The 16,641-nt window shown below is 42.5% G+C and overlaps 2 protein-coding genes and 1 long non-coding RNA gene across 3 annotated transcripts; all 3 read left to right on the forward strand.

The window, feature by feature from the left end:
* The first annotated feature begins 1,519 nt into the window (after window positions 1-1,519).
* LOC148405189 (uncharacterized) lies at window positions 1,520-12,129 on the forward strand. Its single transcript, XM_088407192.1, has 6 exons — window positions 1,520-1,624; window positions 3,726-3,852; window positions 6,058-6,094; window positions 9,013-9,469; window positions 9,575-9,715; window positions 10,108-12,129. Exons 1-6 carry the CDS (start codon window positions 1,520-1,522, stop codon window positions 10,267-10,269), a joined length of 1,029 nt encoding a protein of 342 aa, XP_088263318.1. The 3' UTR covers window positions 10,270-12,129.
* A 624-nt stretch (window positions 12,130-12,753) lies between these two features.
* On the forward strand, window positions 12,754-13,873 carry LOC148405190 (uncharacterized). The gene is made up of 4 exons (XR_015864386.1): window positions 12,754-12,907; window positions 13,044-13,163; window positions 13,241-13,561; window positions 13,655-13,873. It is a non-coding gene; the product is annotated as an uncharacterized LOC148405190 (long non-coding RNA).
* Window positions 13,874-14,813: 940 nt separating this feature from the next.
* On the forward strand, window positions 14,814-15,993 carry LOC148405191 (uncharacterized). Its single transcript, XM_088407182.1, has 3 exons — window positions 14,814-15,187; window positions 15,408-15,583; window positions 15,796-15,993. The coding sequence occupies exons 1-2, from the start codon at window positions 14,933-14,935 to the stop codon at window positions 15,507-15,509; spliced, it is 357 nt and encodes a 118-aa protein (XP_088263308.1). The 5' UTR covers window positions 14,814-14,932; the 3' UTR covers window positions 15,510-15,583; window positions 15,796-15,993.
* The last annotated feature ends 648 nt before the right edge of the window (window positions 15,994-16,641 follow it).

Here is a 16,641-nt window from a genome sequence, read left to right on the forward strand (position 1 = left end):
TTAGGTCATTCTTTGTGTGTGCGTTCAGCCTTTGCGGACGACTATTTAGCTACACAAAGTACTCCATTTCCCATGAGGTCGTCAGGCGTCCATCTCGGACACTTGACTACATACACTGAGACTCCATTTACCAACAACCATCAGAGGCAGCCATCTTGGATATCTGATTAGACGTCTCAAGAGCGCTCAGCCCCACTTCTACCCAGGATGGCGGCCATCTTGGTTAACTCAGAACAATAAAAACGACTCTCTCCAAATGTTGAACATCCAAACTATTAAATATAATCCCCCAAAATTCAGAATTTGAACATTTATAGTACTTTTTTCTTTTTACTTCTATACTATACTTCATATTTGAAACTTTTGTTTCTTCATTATATTTTCTAATAATTACCATACCTTTATATTAAGGGATTAATTTAATTTGATTTTGGACTGCCTTTTTTTTGTTCCCCCCCCTCTCTCTTTCTCTCTCTCTCTCTCCTCTCTCTCTCTCTCTCTCTCTCTCTCTTCCAATTTTCAATTTTTTAGAGCGAAATTGCATCATCAATACCTTAAATGACTGGCAACTATTGATGTGAGAGGAAGCCCTCTGAACCTTGGAAACTATCAACTAATTGAAACCACACGTACCAACACTTCATTATGTTTTATTTACTATATGGTGAGAAGAATTGAGAAAAATTATGTTTTTGCCGTTGCTAACGCCACAAGCTCTTTGGGGAAATCCATCGCGTTTTGCAGCGCTCTTTATGCTTTATACCGAGTTTTGTGCTCTCATTGTAGTATTTTTTTGTTGTTGAGAAGTTACATGTTTACTGTGTGCCAAGGTGTCAGTTTGTACGATGTTTGTCTTCCCGCTCGTGATGGACTACAGACAGTCGAAGTTCCGCCTCATGAGCTGTAACTCAGAAAGCAGTCCTCGAGTCACTGCACCGAGGCATGGTTTGGTCGCATGACATCTAGATACATAATATTTTGTACTACATGATATTTTACACTATCATCACCAGTAACTTAAGTAAAAGTAAACAGAATAGGAATTTCATCGTGAAGTATTAATTTGCATATGACTATAAAACTCACTCACTCGTGGGCTCGAAAGTCCACGGGGATCGGTTAAATGTTTTTCATTGAACGTAAGGAGTTGTGTCGTTTTTCAGATCGTTGTTTCATTTTGTTTCCTGATCAATTGATTGCATTGCATAATAAGACAGAAAGAGAGATAATTTTATAGATATTTAAAGATAAATAAATCAGAAAGACATATAACTATATGGATATCTATATATAGTTAAAGAAATATATCGACAGACAGACAAATGTATAGATTTATATATACAGTATATATTATGAATAGACAATATAATATACTATGCCCAATTCCATAATATTGTGTTGCCGAGACACCATGCACTCAAGACTTGTAATGCGTTTTGTGCATCTAAATATAAATGATGGGGGGGTGTCACTTGACTTTTCAATACGATATTGTTACGCTTCAATCAATGACCACGAGATGTCTGCCTTAAACCATTTCTTCAGGGCTCCGAGCAACGAATCAGCGGTCGATAAAAGATTCGGAGCTCCAAAGCCTCACTCGGCCATCACTATTTCTCGAATTGTCAGAAGTATTTGTTACAAGTCCCAAAGGCCTGGGATATCGTCTAATAATTAGCACCTGAAATTACAGGTAATGGGGAGGAAGATGAAGACACGACGCGGAGTGGTTGTCATATCCTAATTTCCTCTCGACTCGAGTATCGTTGTTATTATGATCATCTTTTTCCCCCAAATACATTGTCTTACAACAGTAATGCTCTTTTGCGTCACCCACGTTGTTAAAAGTAGCGGTTAATCAAGTAATGACATCAGCAACCGCATAATGTCCATTTTCCCCGACGCTTTACATTAACATATGGCGCACAAATGTCACGGATGTCGAAACTGCTCACGTGACAGTTGAAATGACAGCTTTTTTTTCTTTTTCAGTTCTTTGTTGCTGATACAAAGCAACTGACGTTATGCGGTTTCCTGCATTGTCAGAAGTATTAAATGACTGTAATGTGGCGAGGCGAAGAAACCACACGTTGCTGTGCTAGTGGAGATCTTTACTCTTCGCATGCCATCACAAAACTGATACAACAAAGTCCAAAACAGCAAAGACAAAGCCAACAGGTTCAAAGCATCAAAAGATCATAGCGACATGCCTACTGGGTGAGAGACATGGTCCTAGTGTCCGCCACACAGCTCCCTCCCGAACACCCAGAAAGGCATAACGGAAAACCCCACAGGGTATTCACCAGTCTGGCACCCTGAGTCACATTCCGGTCCTGGGCGGTGTATGTGACACCAGGGCCCCAGGTGCGACAGGAGTAAGGGTGAGACGCTCAGCGTGAAAACCATGAGGTAGCGTTGGCAAAGGGATGTTCTGAAGTTCCGCAGGAGCCGGAGTGGCAGTGCTGACCCGCATGCTGGCAGGCACAGTGGCTTCCGAGGGACGGCCGGTCGCGGCTGCGTCCCAGTCTGTGCCTGGGCATGAACCTGCTGCGGCACCAACACCAGCTGACCCGCTCCGATGTATACTCGGACCATACCTGCGGGCATGGTGAATCGGAGGGGCGGCTGAATGATGGTGGCTGGAGGCCTACTGCTGAGGCCGGACGGACATCGGTAGTAGATGAGGCCGCCCGGCTGGAAGATCCCGGTCGACGGCCAGGGACTCCGAAATTGGACTGCACAGCCGTTCTCACCAGCGCCTGTACCAGCCTGTTGCTGGCTGGCTCGATCCCTGGTGCGCCAAGGGACTGGGCGACGGGCGAGAGGACCCTTGTCGGGGTGCTAGCTGACTGACGTGGTACCAGCTTGCTGCATTACCTGACGTATAGTAGGCTGGTGGAGGGATGCCACGATGTGGGACGTCTGCGGTGATTCCTCGCTGAAACATTCTGACGTCCGGGGTCACCCATGTGGCGAGGCTACATCTCCAACAGCCCGACGAAACTTTCTAACGTCTGGGATAATAATATGGCAAGATGACCCATCCGGGGTCACCCCTTCTGACGTCTGGGGTCACCAATGTGGCGAGGCGAAGAAACCACACGTTGCTGTGCTAGTGGAGATATTTACTCTTCGCATGCCATCACAAAACTGATACAACAAAGTCCAAAACAGCAAAGACAAAGCCAACAGGTTCAAAGCATCAAAGGATCATAGCGACATGCCTACTGGGTGAGAGACATGGTCCTAGTGTCCGCCACAGTAATTTTCATTTACGTGCATGCATTTTAAAACGACCACGCGACCAGAAGAGAGCGTGAAGACGACAGGAAACTATTAAGGCCATAAAGCAGTTGCAGCGATGTCGGGCGGGTGTTGAGGCAAAAGAAATAATCATAAAATGAGACATTATCCCACTTCGTGGTTATTCATTTGACAAGAGATTTGTCACTGCAAAGGCAGAGAAGATTGGGTTTTGACAAGTGGAGCTGCATTTGTGGCGATGTCGTTTAGGAAATGACATCCAAATCTTCGTGCGAACTAAAGCACTGTACATGAGTTAGTACAGTTCAGGAAGCGTGGAACATCACAAATTTTATTACCGACCCACGCTTTTAATAACACTTGCCGCTCTACTGTTTTACACTTTCATGTCTTTGTTCATTTTGACCATCATTTTTGGCAACAAATCTAAATAATATATTGTTACAAATGTTTTCGCGTAGCTACAGTGCAAAGACGTTTCGAAAAAAAGTTTTCAAGACTTTCCAAGAGTCAGCGAAGGCAACATCAAAAGGTCACTATGTGCACGTTCTTCCTGTTCCGGTTCATTGTCCCCGGGCAACGTGAGAGGTAGGTGGAGTACGTATAAGCTGTTGCGATATTAATATTGGGATATGCTCTATCTACACTGCTCTAACTTACTGTAAACAGTAACGTTTATGTTCTATAAGCACTTTGTTGTTATTGTGATGAATCATTATTAATTGAACTTTGCTATGTTTTTAATGCGATATGCTACGATGCTGAAGCCACGTGTGCTACAGGTGCTAATTTGATGACGCATTTTACTCGTTACGCTCCTTTTTTCATCGGTTTGCACTCAGCAAGTAACTTCGCAGTGTGTTGCCTTGTGTGCCAAGTTTCTGCCATGCCTTGGGGAAATTTCTACTAAATGTCATGAACTTTATTTTAGTTTATTATTATTATTATCATTTTAACTTATCAAGCCATGACGCCTCGTTTATCTATTGCTGGTTTTAAAAAAAGTGCAATAAGTACACGATTGACAAAACATGATGAATAATTGGGATTTAAATAGTGACCAAAATAATTGTGATAATTATTTTGGACATTATCATGCAGCCTTTTGATGATGAGTGTTTTATTGTGTAAATGTTTTAATTTATCCGGCAACGTTACAAAAAAAAAAGTGCATCAAGATTAAGACCTTCAATGTATTTTTGTGTAGATTGTGTCACGTGTTCATCATTCTAGTGAGCACAGGTGTGTACAATTGATTGGAATTTCATCCACACAATCTTAAAAAAAAAAATACTTGCCATTGGTATTGATGAACTGAACAGTTAAATGTTGTCTCTGTTACCATCAGACCAAAAAAAAAAAAACCAAACTTTATTTCGACTGGAAAAAATATCTTGTGTAATTTCACAAAGTGGCCCAAAAATGTAGATATGATGATGATATTGATGTGTGTTTTATTGTAAAAATGTATGATTTATATCACATAGGTTTAAAAAAGGTGTTTGAAGGTGAAGCGCTCCCAATGTATCAATAATGTAGTTCTGCTCTGTATGGTTTGTGTCACATGCTCATAAAGGAATGTACTGAGTGACTGAAGAGGCCATCTGTTTGTCTTGAATTGATTGGCTCTTTTTAAAGTACCTAAACATGTCTGTCGGTACTGATCATCCTTCACATTGTCTGTGATGTAAGTTAAAGATTGCATCAACTGGTCCAAGACAGATACTAAATGCTTTCAATTCCATATGAAACTTAATGCATGTAGTAGTGCTACACGTATTGCACGTGACCCTATCAAGGTGAGTTTTTTTACAATACATTGTGCATTTCTAGTAAAAACACATATCTGTATTTTGAGTAAAATATTATGCAAGTTATATCTTAGTTCTTTGCGTCTGCAGAATTAGCTGTAGGACTTCGTTCTTCTGACCTGCTTTATGAAAACAAGACATTGCTCCTACATTAATCTGTGTTAAATATACAGTAGAGATGGGTTGATGACGCCTTGTTGATTTGAAAACAGTCAAAGGTAAAACCTCTTAGAAATTTTAAGATTTTGAAGTTTTTACTGTCAAATTTTAAAGTTTTTAAGCCTTGCCACTGTCTGATAAAGAAGAAAACAGCAACGTAGTCAATAGTCAATTCTGCCAACCCTCATAAAATAGCCACATTAAGGACATCTTGTGATCAAATTGTCATAGCACTTAGTTTACATTCTATAACATTCACTCTTCCATTTATGTCTGCCTAATTTATCTGGCCAAGGGTAAGTAGGCAGATTGTCAGTGGGTTTTCACCTTTATTTTCAGTGATTGTCTAATTGCATACCAGACTTCATATTTTGGGGGAAATTATTTTAGAAAAACATTAAAAAAAGGTGAAAATTAACATTTTTAATTCATTACCTACATGGTTACGACATGTGTATTGTATCAACGTTAAGGTCTGCTTACAAGCAATGTGATTTATGCAATTGCAAATGCTCTTGCTAAAGTACCTGGAGGTCTGTAGTTCTTGATAACACATCATTTTTGAGCCCATAGATACAGTTGCCTTTGCATTGGATGGTGATGCCCATTCAAGATTGCATCAATTAGTGAACGTCAAAGAAAAGCATACAATTACAGAACAATGAAACTAGATGCATGTTTATGTGATACATATATTGTATGTGACCTTATCATAATGAGTATTTTGTGCAAATATATTGCGCAGCCCTATTAAACAATCTAAATATGTTTTTTGAGTGAAATGTTCCAGAGTTCATGTCTGTGTTGCTTTATGTGTCTACAGAGCCTGCTGTTGAATCCAGCTTTTCTCCCAACTTGAGGTGTGTGCAAATTACTTAACCATGTTCTGAACAGACTGTTGTGGCAACTATGGTGATGTGCCATACAAAGGTCATGCGGTATTCAAAAAAGACATTGTTCATGTTGAATGAATGTTGTGTTTGAATGTACACACTAAGCATTTTTTCAAATGACCACACATACGGTGCAGAAAGCGCGATTATGTTAGTCCACTCTGTTTACCTGTTATTCAACCTCTTGTGTATAAGTGATGTACAATACGTTAGTGTTCACACACTTGAAACATCCATTCATTTCTGTAGCTGATTTTGTGTCAGGCATCGACTGATAATAGATTCTGATGGTATGATAACCTTGCGCAAAAATATCACAGTAGCAAACGTACACCTCTATTTATTTCCTTTGAATACCAATCATATTTTATTTTTTACAAAAATTAATTGCATATTCAGTAAATTGAGAAATATGTACCATGTTTAATACAAAAATTAAATGCATAAATATTTTAATATGGCAGTGTTTGCTTTTAGTTCCCCATCAGTGGTAAGCTATTAAGAGGCTCCACCGCACTGTCATTAATGTTCACTGTGAGGCAGACTAGTTAAAAAAAAAAAAAAAATCCTGTAAAATGAAATTTGTTTTCTAAATAACTTAGAATGCTATCAGCTCTAAACCTTAAAATCATACAATAAGCAATTTTGTTTTATTGACTTCATCATAAATTCACTGTTTGGATCACAAATGATCATTTGTCGTTGCCTTATTGAAGTCGTGGAAGGCGTGGTGTCAATGTTTTATATTGTTAGCAATCTTAAATTTCCCAAAAGTGGGCTATATAATCAAAATTCAGCATATATATTAGTTTACACACGTAAACGTGCCATTTTTCCAACATGTTGTTTGTTTTATCATTCTTTTTTTTACCTTGCCAACAAGGTAAAAAAAAACAAAAAAAACCCAACTGCAATTGCCTTTGAATTGTTTTCAAAGGCAGCTAGTTGGGACAACTATGCAAGAAGCCTATCATAAACTGCCCTGTTCCAAGAAAGAAAAGAAAAAAAAGACACTAATTACTGGTTATAAACAGCATTAGCCATTATTGAAACCTTAAGTTTCTTCCACTCCATCTACTCCATAATATGCTCAGAATGTACAGTAAGTCTATTCATTTATTAGTGATTCATTAGTAGTGCCCCTATTGCTCTGTTACTGCATTTTTTTATTTTGTTTTATTGTCTACTTAATTCTTTGCTTGATTATGGAATGTAGTCTGGTCGGGGAAGTGTACAGAATAAGAATTTCAGTGTGGTATTACTTAACCTTTTCACACTGCAGTTAACTGTCAACATGGTTTTTGGCCCATGCCTAGTACGAGCACTACTATTTAGCAGCTACATCACCGTGTGGTATGGTGCCTGCACCGTGTCCTGTCGTCACACTCCTTGTGCAAGCAGCTGACAGGATAATCATATACATAATCATAACCTTTCCTACTCTACTGGACATCTACAACACGCGTCTCACCCGCAAAGCTGTTAGGATCGCGGGGGGTCCCTCCCCTTCCTGCCTGACCCACAGCCTCTTCAGCCTGCTGCCAATTGGGAAGGAAACTGCATGGCCCCTGAGCCCAGACCAGCAGGATCAAAAACAGTTTTCTCCAGAGACTCAACTCCCTGCCTGTGACTGCAACACTTGATTATTCTACGTATTCCTATTGACCTTTCCTTTTCTTCATTGTTCATTATGCTATAATACTTTGTATGGGGCTTGAAAGGAAATATTTTTTTTTCTGCACTGTATTGTGTTCATATGGCAGGTTTCAGAAAGTGAAATATAATAATTGCACAAAAAACATGCTTTTAATTCACGAGTTTATGTAGGGTGTTTACCTGACAAACTTCCTGCTTTTTATTCATCTAAAATGGGGGTGGGCAAACTTTTTGACTTGACGGTCACTGCAGCGACTAATCCAGTGACCAAGTTTAGCCGTTCAGGTGGGTGCGGGAAGGGAGATTTTTTACGTGCAGCAATGAAATGGTGAGTAAATGATGTGCTCGAATCCAGATCTTATCCTTGTGATGTTTCCAGTTATTAGTCATGCATAGCATTGAGCGCTTGAATTGTTTGGTGGCGTGGCGTGGCGTTTTCCTTGCGTGTTTTGCGTTGTAGCGGTGTGGTAAAAACCGTATGACCTCCGTGCTGCCAACACACCTGTCCTTAAATAAGTTCCCAATTATCTCCTCAACCCTACCCCGCGCACCTATACCGCAGACACAGTGACCACTTATGCAACAACAATTATATAAAGAAACAATGGCTCCTCCAGTCACAAAGGGTTCTAAAATTTGACAAAACGGCCGCTCTAATTTCGGAACATTAAACACTTCATTATTGATTCTATAAATTGTTTGATTTTGTAAATGTAATAGTTTAACACACTGCTGAATTTGTTATCTAAACATAATAGTAATATAAATAAAAATTTAAATGAAAAGAAATAGACAAATAGTAAAAAAAAATCCTAGGAATAATATAGGAAAAATGAAAGATGAAAATGTGATATTTCATTAGATAATTAAAGAGAAAAATTCCAAGCAGTCAAGTCCCGTGCATTTAACTATTAAAATCACTTAACAACTGAAAATTGAATTAACAAAATTAAGTTGTTGTCCCCCCCTCAATTCTGATAGTTACTATTTTAATGTACTAATAGTTCTGCTATCCTTCAGGATATTATTCTCCTGATAATTTCTTCACGTTCCCTAGGACAGATTAAAAAGTCTAGCATATGGCCTCGCCTGATCTAGAATGATGCTACATTTGAATGTAAAAGGTTTTATGGGTTTCAATATTCTGGCACTTTTGTCTTGTACATGAAATGCATTATGTTTATGAACTTGCCTGTCGGATTATTTAAAGGTGTTTTTTTTTCTTTCAGAAGACCTTCTTTACCTGACCCCAAACACCCCTCTTTGTTGCTGCTCTACCTTTTTGTCTCTTCCTTTTTTCTATCTCACCCCATCAGATTAAAAGCATTGCCGAGGAAGAGCAAAAAATCTCAAGCGGTAAAGTCTTGCTGGCAGCGACGTTGTGGCTCCCAAGCAACTCTTGCACGCTCTGATTTTTGTTCTACCGAAGCACCCATATCAGAGATCAATACATGCCTGAATGAGGCAATATCAGAGATTAATACATGCTTGGGTCAGTCGCCCATATCAGAGATCAATACATGCCTAAGTGAGGCACCTATATCAGAGATTGATGCATGCCTGAATGAGGCATCCTTTTCAGAGATTGATGCATGCCTGAATGAGGCATCCTTTTCAGAGACTGGTAACCGTGCCAGTGAAGCACACGTTGAAAGTGGTGATGGATTGGCACCTGTCCGACCCAAGGTAACATATGTGTTGGCCTCTCACAGCCAAGCCCATCGCAGATATGGCAAATGGAGAAACAACCAGTGTGTGGCTAACTCTGTTATATTTCTGGCATTCCTGCAGGAGTTAGATCACCTGACCAGCTCACATCTTGATCTTGTTCTCAAACGGGGCCATGAACTGTATGTAAATGTTATGACTAAGTTGCAAGCAGAAGGTCGCTTTTGTCATGATTTCTTGACTACCGATGAACTTCCAGAAATTGTAAGTGGGTTTTCAAAACAGCACATGTTAATAAAGAGTCTTTCATTGTGTGGCATGTTGACCTTATTTTGTGGTGATGTGTATTATCTGAATCTTCGTGATAGACTTCAGTGCTTGACTGCAGAGGTAAACTTTGCTCTTTTGATTATGCAATCACTGTGCATAGCTGTCTTTCGAGACCGTAAAGGCAGGTTTGGGATTTTTGATCCGCATAGCAGAGGATGTGATGGCCTCCCTGTTCAAGATGGCAAAGCTGTTATGATGCTTTTTACATGCTTGAATGATCTGATAGACACATTAAGTCTTTCACACATTGATTAAGTCTTTCACAATATCGAACGCCAATTGTGATTCTCGTTACAAGATGATACCCGTTATTTTTGCATCTGTAGATGTCACTGCTGATGATCATGAGATGGTACCTTGTGCAGAGCGTCCTCCACCGATGGCGCAATAGGAATGTGTCAACACGAGCCGAGCGGTTGCTGAGACCATTACAAGTTCTCGTACGAAAGAGCCAGCGCCTAATGCTGCAAAACAATGCACTGATCTGACGAACGACAACAATAAGGTGCTTTGCCCAACATCAGGTAAAGTGCTGCAAGATTTGTCAAAAATGAGTAGAGCAAGAAAAAGAAAATTCCAAAGACGCATAAAGGCACAGGAAAAGATGAATGTTAACTCTGGAAACATACTACAGCGGAAAACTAAGAACATGAAACAAAAAGAAAAGTACAGTCAAAATGCAAAATTAAGACAACGTAAAAAGTGTTATCACAACTCGCTATCGACAAGACCTAAGTTATAGTTTAAAACAAAAGTACTACATCAGACAGCGTTACATGATCGACCAGCTCTATAGGAGGAAATCCCTTTCCCTCATTTCACATCGTTATAGGACAGATAATTGCTTCAGGATACGACAGCGCTCCTACATTACACAACAATATCGTACTGATCTTGCATTTAAAGATAGACTAACGTTGCTACATTAAACAACGATATAGTAATCTTGCATTTAAAGATAGACAACGTTGCTACATTAAACAACGATATCGTACTGATCTTGCATTTAAAGTAGACAACATTGCTACACTAAACAACGATATCGTAATGATCTTGCATTTAAAGATAGACAACGTTGCTACATTAAGCAACGATATCGTACTGATCTTGCATTTAAAGATAGACAACGTTGTTACACTAAACAACGATATCGTAACGATCTTGCATTTAAAGATAGACAACGTTGCTACATTAAACAATGATACAGTAATGATCTTGTTGTGGCGGACACTAGGACCATGTCTCTCACCCAGTAGGCATGATGCTATGATCCTTTGATGCTTTGAACCTGTTGGCTTTGTCTTTGCTGTTTTGGACTTTGTTGTATCAGTTTTGTGATGGCATGCGAAGAGCAAAGATCTCCACTAGCACAGCAACGTGTGGTTTCTTCGCCTCGCCACATTGGTGACCCCGGATAGGTCATCTTGCCATATTATTATCCCAGACGTTAGAAAGTTTCGTCAGGCTGTTGGAGATGTAGTTTCGCCACATGGGTGACCCCGCACGTCAGAATGTTTCAGCGAGGAATCACCGTAGACGTCCCACTTCGTGGCATCACTCCACCAGCCTACTATACGTCAGGTAATGCAGCAAGCTGGTACCACGTCAGCCAGCCAGCACCCCAACAAGGGTCCTCTCACCCCTTGGGGCACCAGGGATCGAGCCAGCCAGCAACAGGCTGGTACGGGCGCTGGTGAGAACGGCTGTGCAGTCCAATTTCGGAGTCCCTGGCCGTCGACCGGGATCTTCCAGCTGGGCGGCCTCATCTACTTCCGATGTCCGTCCGGCCTCAGCAGTAGGCCTCCAGCCACCATCATTCAGCCGCCCCCTCCGATTCACCATGCCCGCAGGTATGGTCCGAGTATACATCGGAGCGGGTCAGCTGGTGTTGGTGCCGCAGCAGGTTCATGCCCAGGCACAGACTGGGACGCGGCCGGCCGTCACTCGGAAGCCACTGTGCCTGCCAGCATGCAGGTCAGCACTGCCACTCCGGCTCCTGCGGAACTTCAGAACATCCCTTTGCCAACGCTACCTCATGGTTTTCACGCTGAACGTCTCACCCTTACCCCTGTCGCACCTGGGGCCCTGGTGTCACATACACCGCCCAGGACCGGACTGAGACTCAGGGTGCCAGACTGGTGAATACCCTGTGGGGTTTTCCGTTATGCCTTTCTGGGTGTTCGGGGGGGGAGTTGTGTGGCGGACACTAGGACCATGTCTCTCACCCAGTTGGCATGATGCTATGATCCTTTGATGCTTTGAACCCGTTGGCTTTTTTTTTGCTGTTTTGGACTTTGTTGTATCAGTTTTGTGATGGCATGCGAAGAGTAAAGATCTCCACTAGCACAGCAACGTGTGGTTTCTTCGCCTCGCCACATTGTGTTTAAAAACAGGCAGTGCTCCTATGTCACAAACCGATACCAAAATGACTGAATTCAGAGCCAAACACAAGGAAATCATGAGACTTGACAACGAAAACTAAGTGTGATTTATTAAGAACTAATGCGTTGCGTTGCACAATTAAGATTTTGAAAAAATACAAAGTCATAAACCAACTATTTAAAGAGAGAATCAGTTGTGAAATCACTAAAGCTATTGAGCTCTTCAAAAGACAAATTAAATTTGGACCCACATTTGTCTGCTCTGTGTGTCACAGAGCATTTTTTCCTAACCAAGTGCACCCTTGTAAGCGCAGTACTTATAAGAAAAATAAACATACTGTTGAAAGTTGCCTCACAGGAAAGTATGTTCATATTTGTAATCATGAATGTGAACCATCATGCAAAGTACCAGAGGAAAGAAAACGAGTGGATTTGTCACACTTGCTTTGAGCATCTTAAAAATGGCAAAATGCCAGCTCTAGCGGTTGCTAATAACCTCCAACTCGCAGATATTCCAAATGAGCTTTGTGGTTTAAACATATTAGAGAGGCATCTCATATGAAAATATGTGGTATTCGCCAAAATTATTCCTCTTCCGAAAGGTCAGCAACGAGCCATTCGTGGAAATGTTGTGTGTGTTCCTTCAGAAGTACAAGAGACAGTCAACGTGTTGCCTGGACCCAGGAGAGAATCACAAGTTTTGCGAGTGAAACTGAAGCGACGGCTTTGCTACAAGGGTCATCAGGTATTTCAAACTGTCACTTGGCCTAACCTAATATGTGCTCTGATTAAACTGAAGCAGGTGCATCTACAGTACAGCGACATAATAATTTGTGACGACCCTGACCTTTGTGACCCAACGCTCACCGTTGCTCCCGCAGAAAGAACTAACCCGGTAAGCTTTTTGAAGACACCCAAACTTGAGCCCATGGCTTTTCCAGTCCAGTTTCGAACTGGGGAAAACACTCTTGATGAAGAGAGGGAGATTAAACTCACACCAAGCAAGTATTTCAAAACGCGACTGTCTTGTGTGGATGAGAGTTTTGCCAGAGACACTAACTACTTGTTCTTTGCTCAGTTTGCGACTGAAATCCACCAGGCCACATCAAGCATAAGAATACAGTTACGCAAAGGTAAACCTTTTACCAGAGACGGTTGAAGAATAAACAATGCTATGTTGCAGGATAAAAGGGAAGTTGAAAAACTGATACACAGCAAAGACGCTGTCCGTTTCATGGCGCCATTAAGGGGTGCGCCAGCCTATTGGGAGAAATGCCTCAAGGACATTTTTGCCATGATTCGGCAACTGGGCACACCCACGTTCTTCTGCACATTCTCCGCTGCTGAAATGCGTTGGGAAGAAGTCATCACCGCCATCAAAGCGCAACAAGGTGAACAGGTGATTTTCGCTGAGCTTGACTGGGCCACAAAGTGTGAAATTCTCCGCAGCAATCCGGTGACAACGATGCGCATGTTTGACAAAGTGTGGAAGCTCTGTTCAGAGACCTGCTCCTGTCTCCGGCACAACCCATTGGAAAAGTGGTCGACTACTTTTACAGATTGGTGTTTCAGCACAGAGGAAGTCAGCACATCCATTGCCTCATTTGGGTTGAAGGCGCCCCCGTCTTTGAGGAGGCCTCAGATCAAGAAATTTGCGATTTTGTGTCGCGCTACATTTCCGCTGAACTGCCCGATCCGGAAACGGAACCCGAACTGCATCAAAAAGCCACAGAGGTTCAGATGCACAGTAAGTCTCATTCAAAGACGTGTGTCAAAGCACCTGGTGTGCAATGCTGTTTTGGTTTCCCCAAGCAGCCGTGAGAGAGAACCATGATCATGAGACGTGAAGAGTGTGATGGAAAAAATCCAGAAAAAGAGAAGTGGTCGGCGCCAAACCCCAAGCTTGTTGATTTGCAAAATTTACTGAACGAACTGGAAACGGCCTCTCTGACTTTGCCGCAGCTACTGGCTAAGTGCGAACTCACCAGTGACGAGTCCATGGATGGTTTATACTCGATTGCCGCAAAGACCTCTGTGGTGCTCAAGCGAGAGCCCAAAGACTGCTGGATGAACAACTACAATCGACATCTACTTCTTGCTTGGGATGCAAATATGGACATTCAGTACATTCTGAACGCTTATTCCTGCATTACCTACATCTGCAGCTACATCAGCAAAGCTGAGCACGGTCTGAGCCAGTACCTGAAATCGGTGATTGAGAACTCCCACAGCGAAAATGTCAACGAGAGCGACGAAATGAAACAGATCATGCAAGCGTACTCTAAGAAAAGAGAGGTGAGTGCACAAGAGTGCGTCGCACGCGCATGTGGCCTATATATGAAGCAAGCGTCCCGCAGTGTGGTTTTTGTACAAACCAGTGACAATGCGCTGAAAATGAGTTATCCCCTCTCATATCTTGAGGGCAAAACGCAGGAGTCCGTTGAATTGTGGATGACCGGCTTGCCGGAAAAGTATAAATGCAGACCTCAAACGGAGGAGTTTGAAGCAATGTGCTTGGTTGATTTTGCTTCAACCTGCAGAATCGTGTATGGCAAGCAAGCAAAAGGCAAAAATGTTTTCCCCCTGCTGAATGACATGGGTTATGTCCAAAATAGAACAGGTAAACACGCTGTCATCAAATACTGTAAATTCTCACAGGAAAAAAAGCCTGAGGAATTTTACTGCACGTTGCTAAAGCTGTACCTGCCTCATCGTGCCGACTGCCAGTTGAAGTCCAGACACTATCCTACATACAAGTTGTTTTACGATCATGCCTTTGTACAGTTGCCAGCCGCTGAGCATCCAGAGCCCGTTGTGCAAATTGTCGACCGGAACACAGCACAGCAAAGATGTTGACAACGTCATCCGAGAGGTGGAGGAAAGCGGAATGGTCTTCAACGAGTGGTGTCAGCTAGCACCGGAAAGCGAACTGCAAAGACTCGAGTGCATCGAGGAAATCAATGCAAGAGATGATCCTGGCGATGCTGTGGAGGAAAATATACCAGACTACAACATCAGGTCCGAGGTATCGGAAATGTCTATCGCGACGGAAGCCGCTCGCATCGATCCGGCTGTTTTGCGTGATATGTACCGGAACCTTAACCGAAAGCAAGCGTGTGCTTTCTACCTGGTCAGAGATTGGTGCATACGACGCGTGTGTGGCTTAAAACCATGGCAGTTCTTCTATTACATCAATGGTGGCGCCAGAACGGGAAAGTCACATTTAATCAAATGTATTCACACAGAGGCTACAAAAATACTGCGCAGACTGCCTGAGACTGGCTGAGGAAGCGGACATTTCCAAACCGGGTTCACTGGCACAGCGGCCTTCAACATTTCAGGTGTGACTTTGCACTGCCTGGTGAAACTGCCAAGAAGCCTCAAACCCCCGTATCATGGCCTGGGCAACAAACTGGACGAAGTGAGAGCCGAGCTATCGCTTGCTGAAATTCTCATTATCGATGAGATTTCCATGGTGTCGAAAAACCTCTTTGCATATGTTGACGCCAGGTTGAAGCAAATCAAAGGAATCAATTTACCATTTGGTGGCATGTCTGTTATCGCCGTTGGGGATTTCTACCAGCTACCTCCTGTGAGACAGTCCAAACCTTTGTGTGTTTACGATCCCACCAGGCTGGACCACTGGCGCTACAGCTTCCAAATTATCACTTTGACTGAAATCATGAGGCAGAAGGATGACGTTCCATTTGCCGAACTGCTGAACCGACTTCGCGTCAAAGAAAAATCCCATGCGCTGTCGGAAATGGACAGAGCTTTGCTGGCTATGACCTACACCGCTCCAGAGAACTGCCCAAACGAAGCTCTGCATGTTTTCGCCACAAACAAACAGGTAAATGAGCATAACTCTCAGATGCTGAATCTGCTTCATGAGGCAATTGTGACTCTTGATGCCGATGACTACAAGAAAGATCAAAGGACTGGCAGAATGGCGAGACAAGCCGCCCCTGTCCAAGGGGCGAAGAATGAGTTGCCGGACTTGATAAAGGTGGCCATTGGTGCTCGTGTTATGGTAACCCGCAATATTGATGTTCAGGCAGGTTTGTGCAACGGCTCATTTGCGAGAGTTGTCAAATTGGTGCATTATGCCAACAATGCACGCGTTCAGAAACTTGGGCTGGAGCTTGACGCTGCGACAAAGGCGAGTGCTGCTGATAACATTGTTTACATTGACAGAGTGGAGGAAAAGTTGAAACGGCCAGTAGTCGTGCGTTTGCAGTTCCCCATTAAGCTTGCTTTTGCTTGCACGATCCACAAAGTACAAGGTATAACCACATCTGAAGCGGTGGTCTCTCTGAAAGGTGTCTTTGCGCACGGCATGGCGTACGTGGCTCTGAGCTGAGTGACGTCTCTCAGTGGGCTCCATGTGCTGCATATGGACGAGAGAAGGATTCACGCCAACCCCAAAATAACCTCTGCTCTTACTACGATGACAGAAGCTTCCTTGGACCACGTGATGCC

Source organism: Hippichthys cyanospilos, unplaced genomic scaffold, assembly GCF_059441005.1.
Source record: "Hippichthys cyanospilos isolate Australia breed blue-spotted pipefish unplaced genomic scaffold, RoL_Hcya_1.0 HiC_scaffold_25, whole genome shotgun sequence".
NCBI classification, from domain to species: domain Eukaryota; kingdom Metazoa; phylum Chordata; class Actinopteri; order Syngnathiformes; family Syngnathidae; genus Hippichthys; species Hippichthys cyanospilos.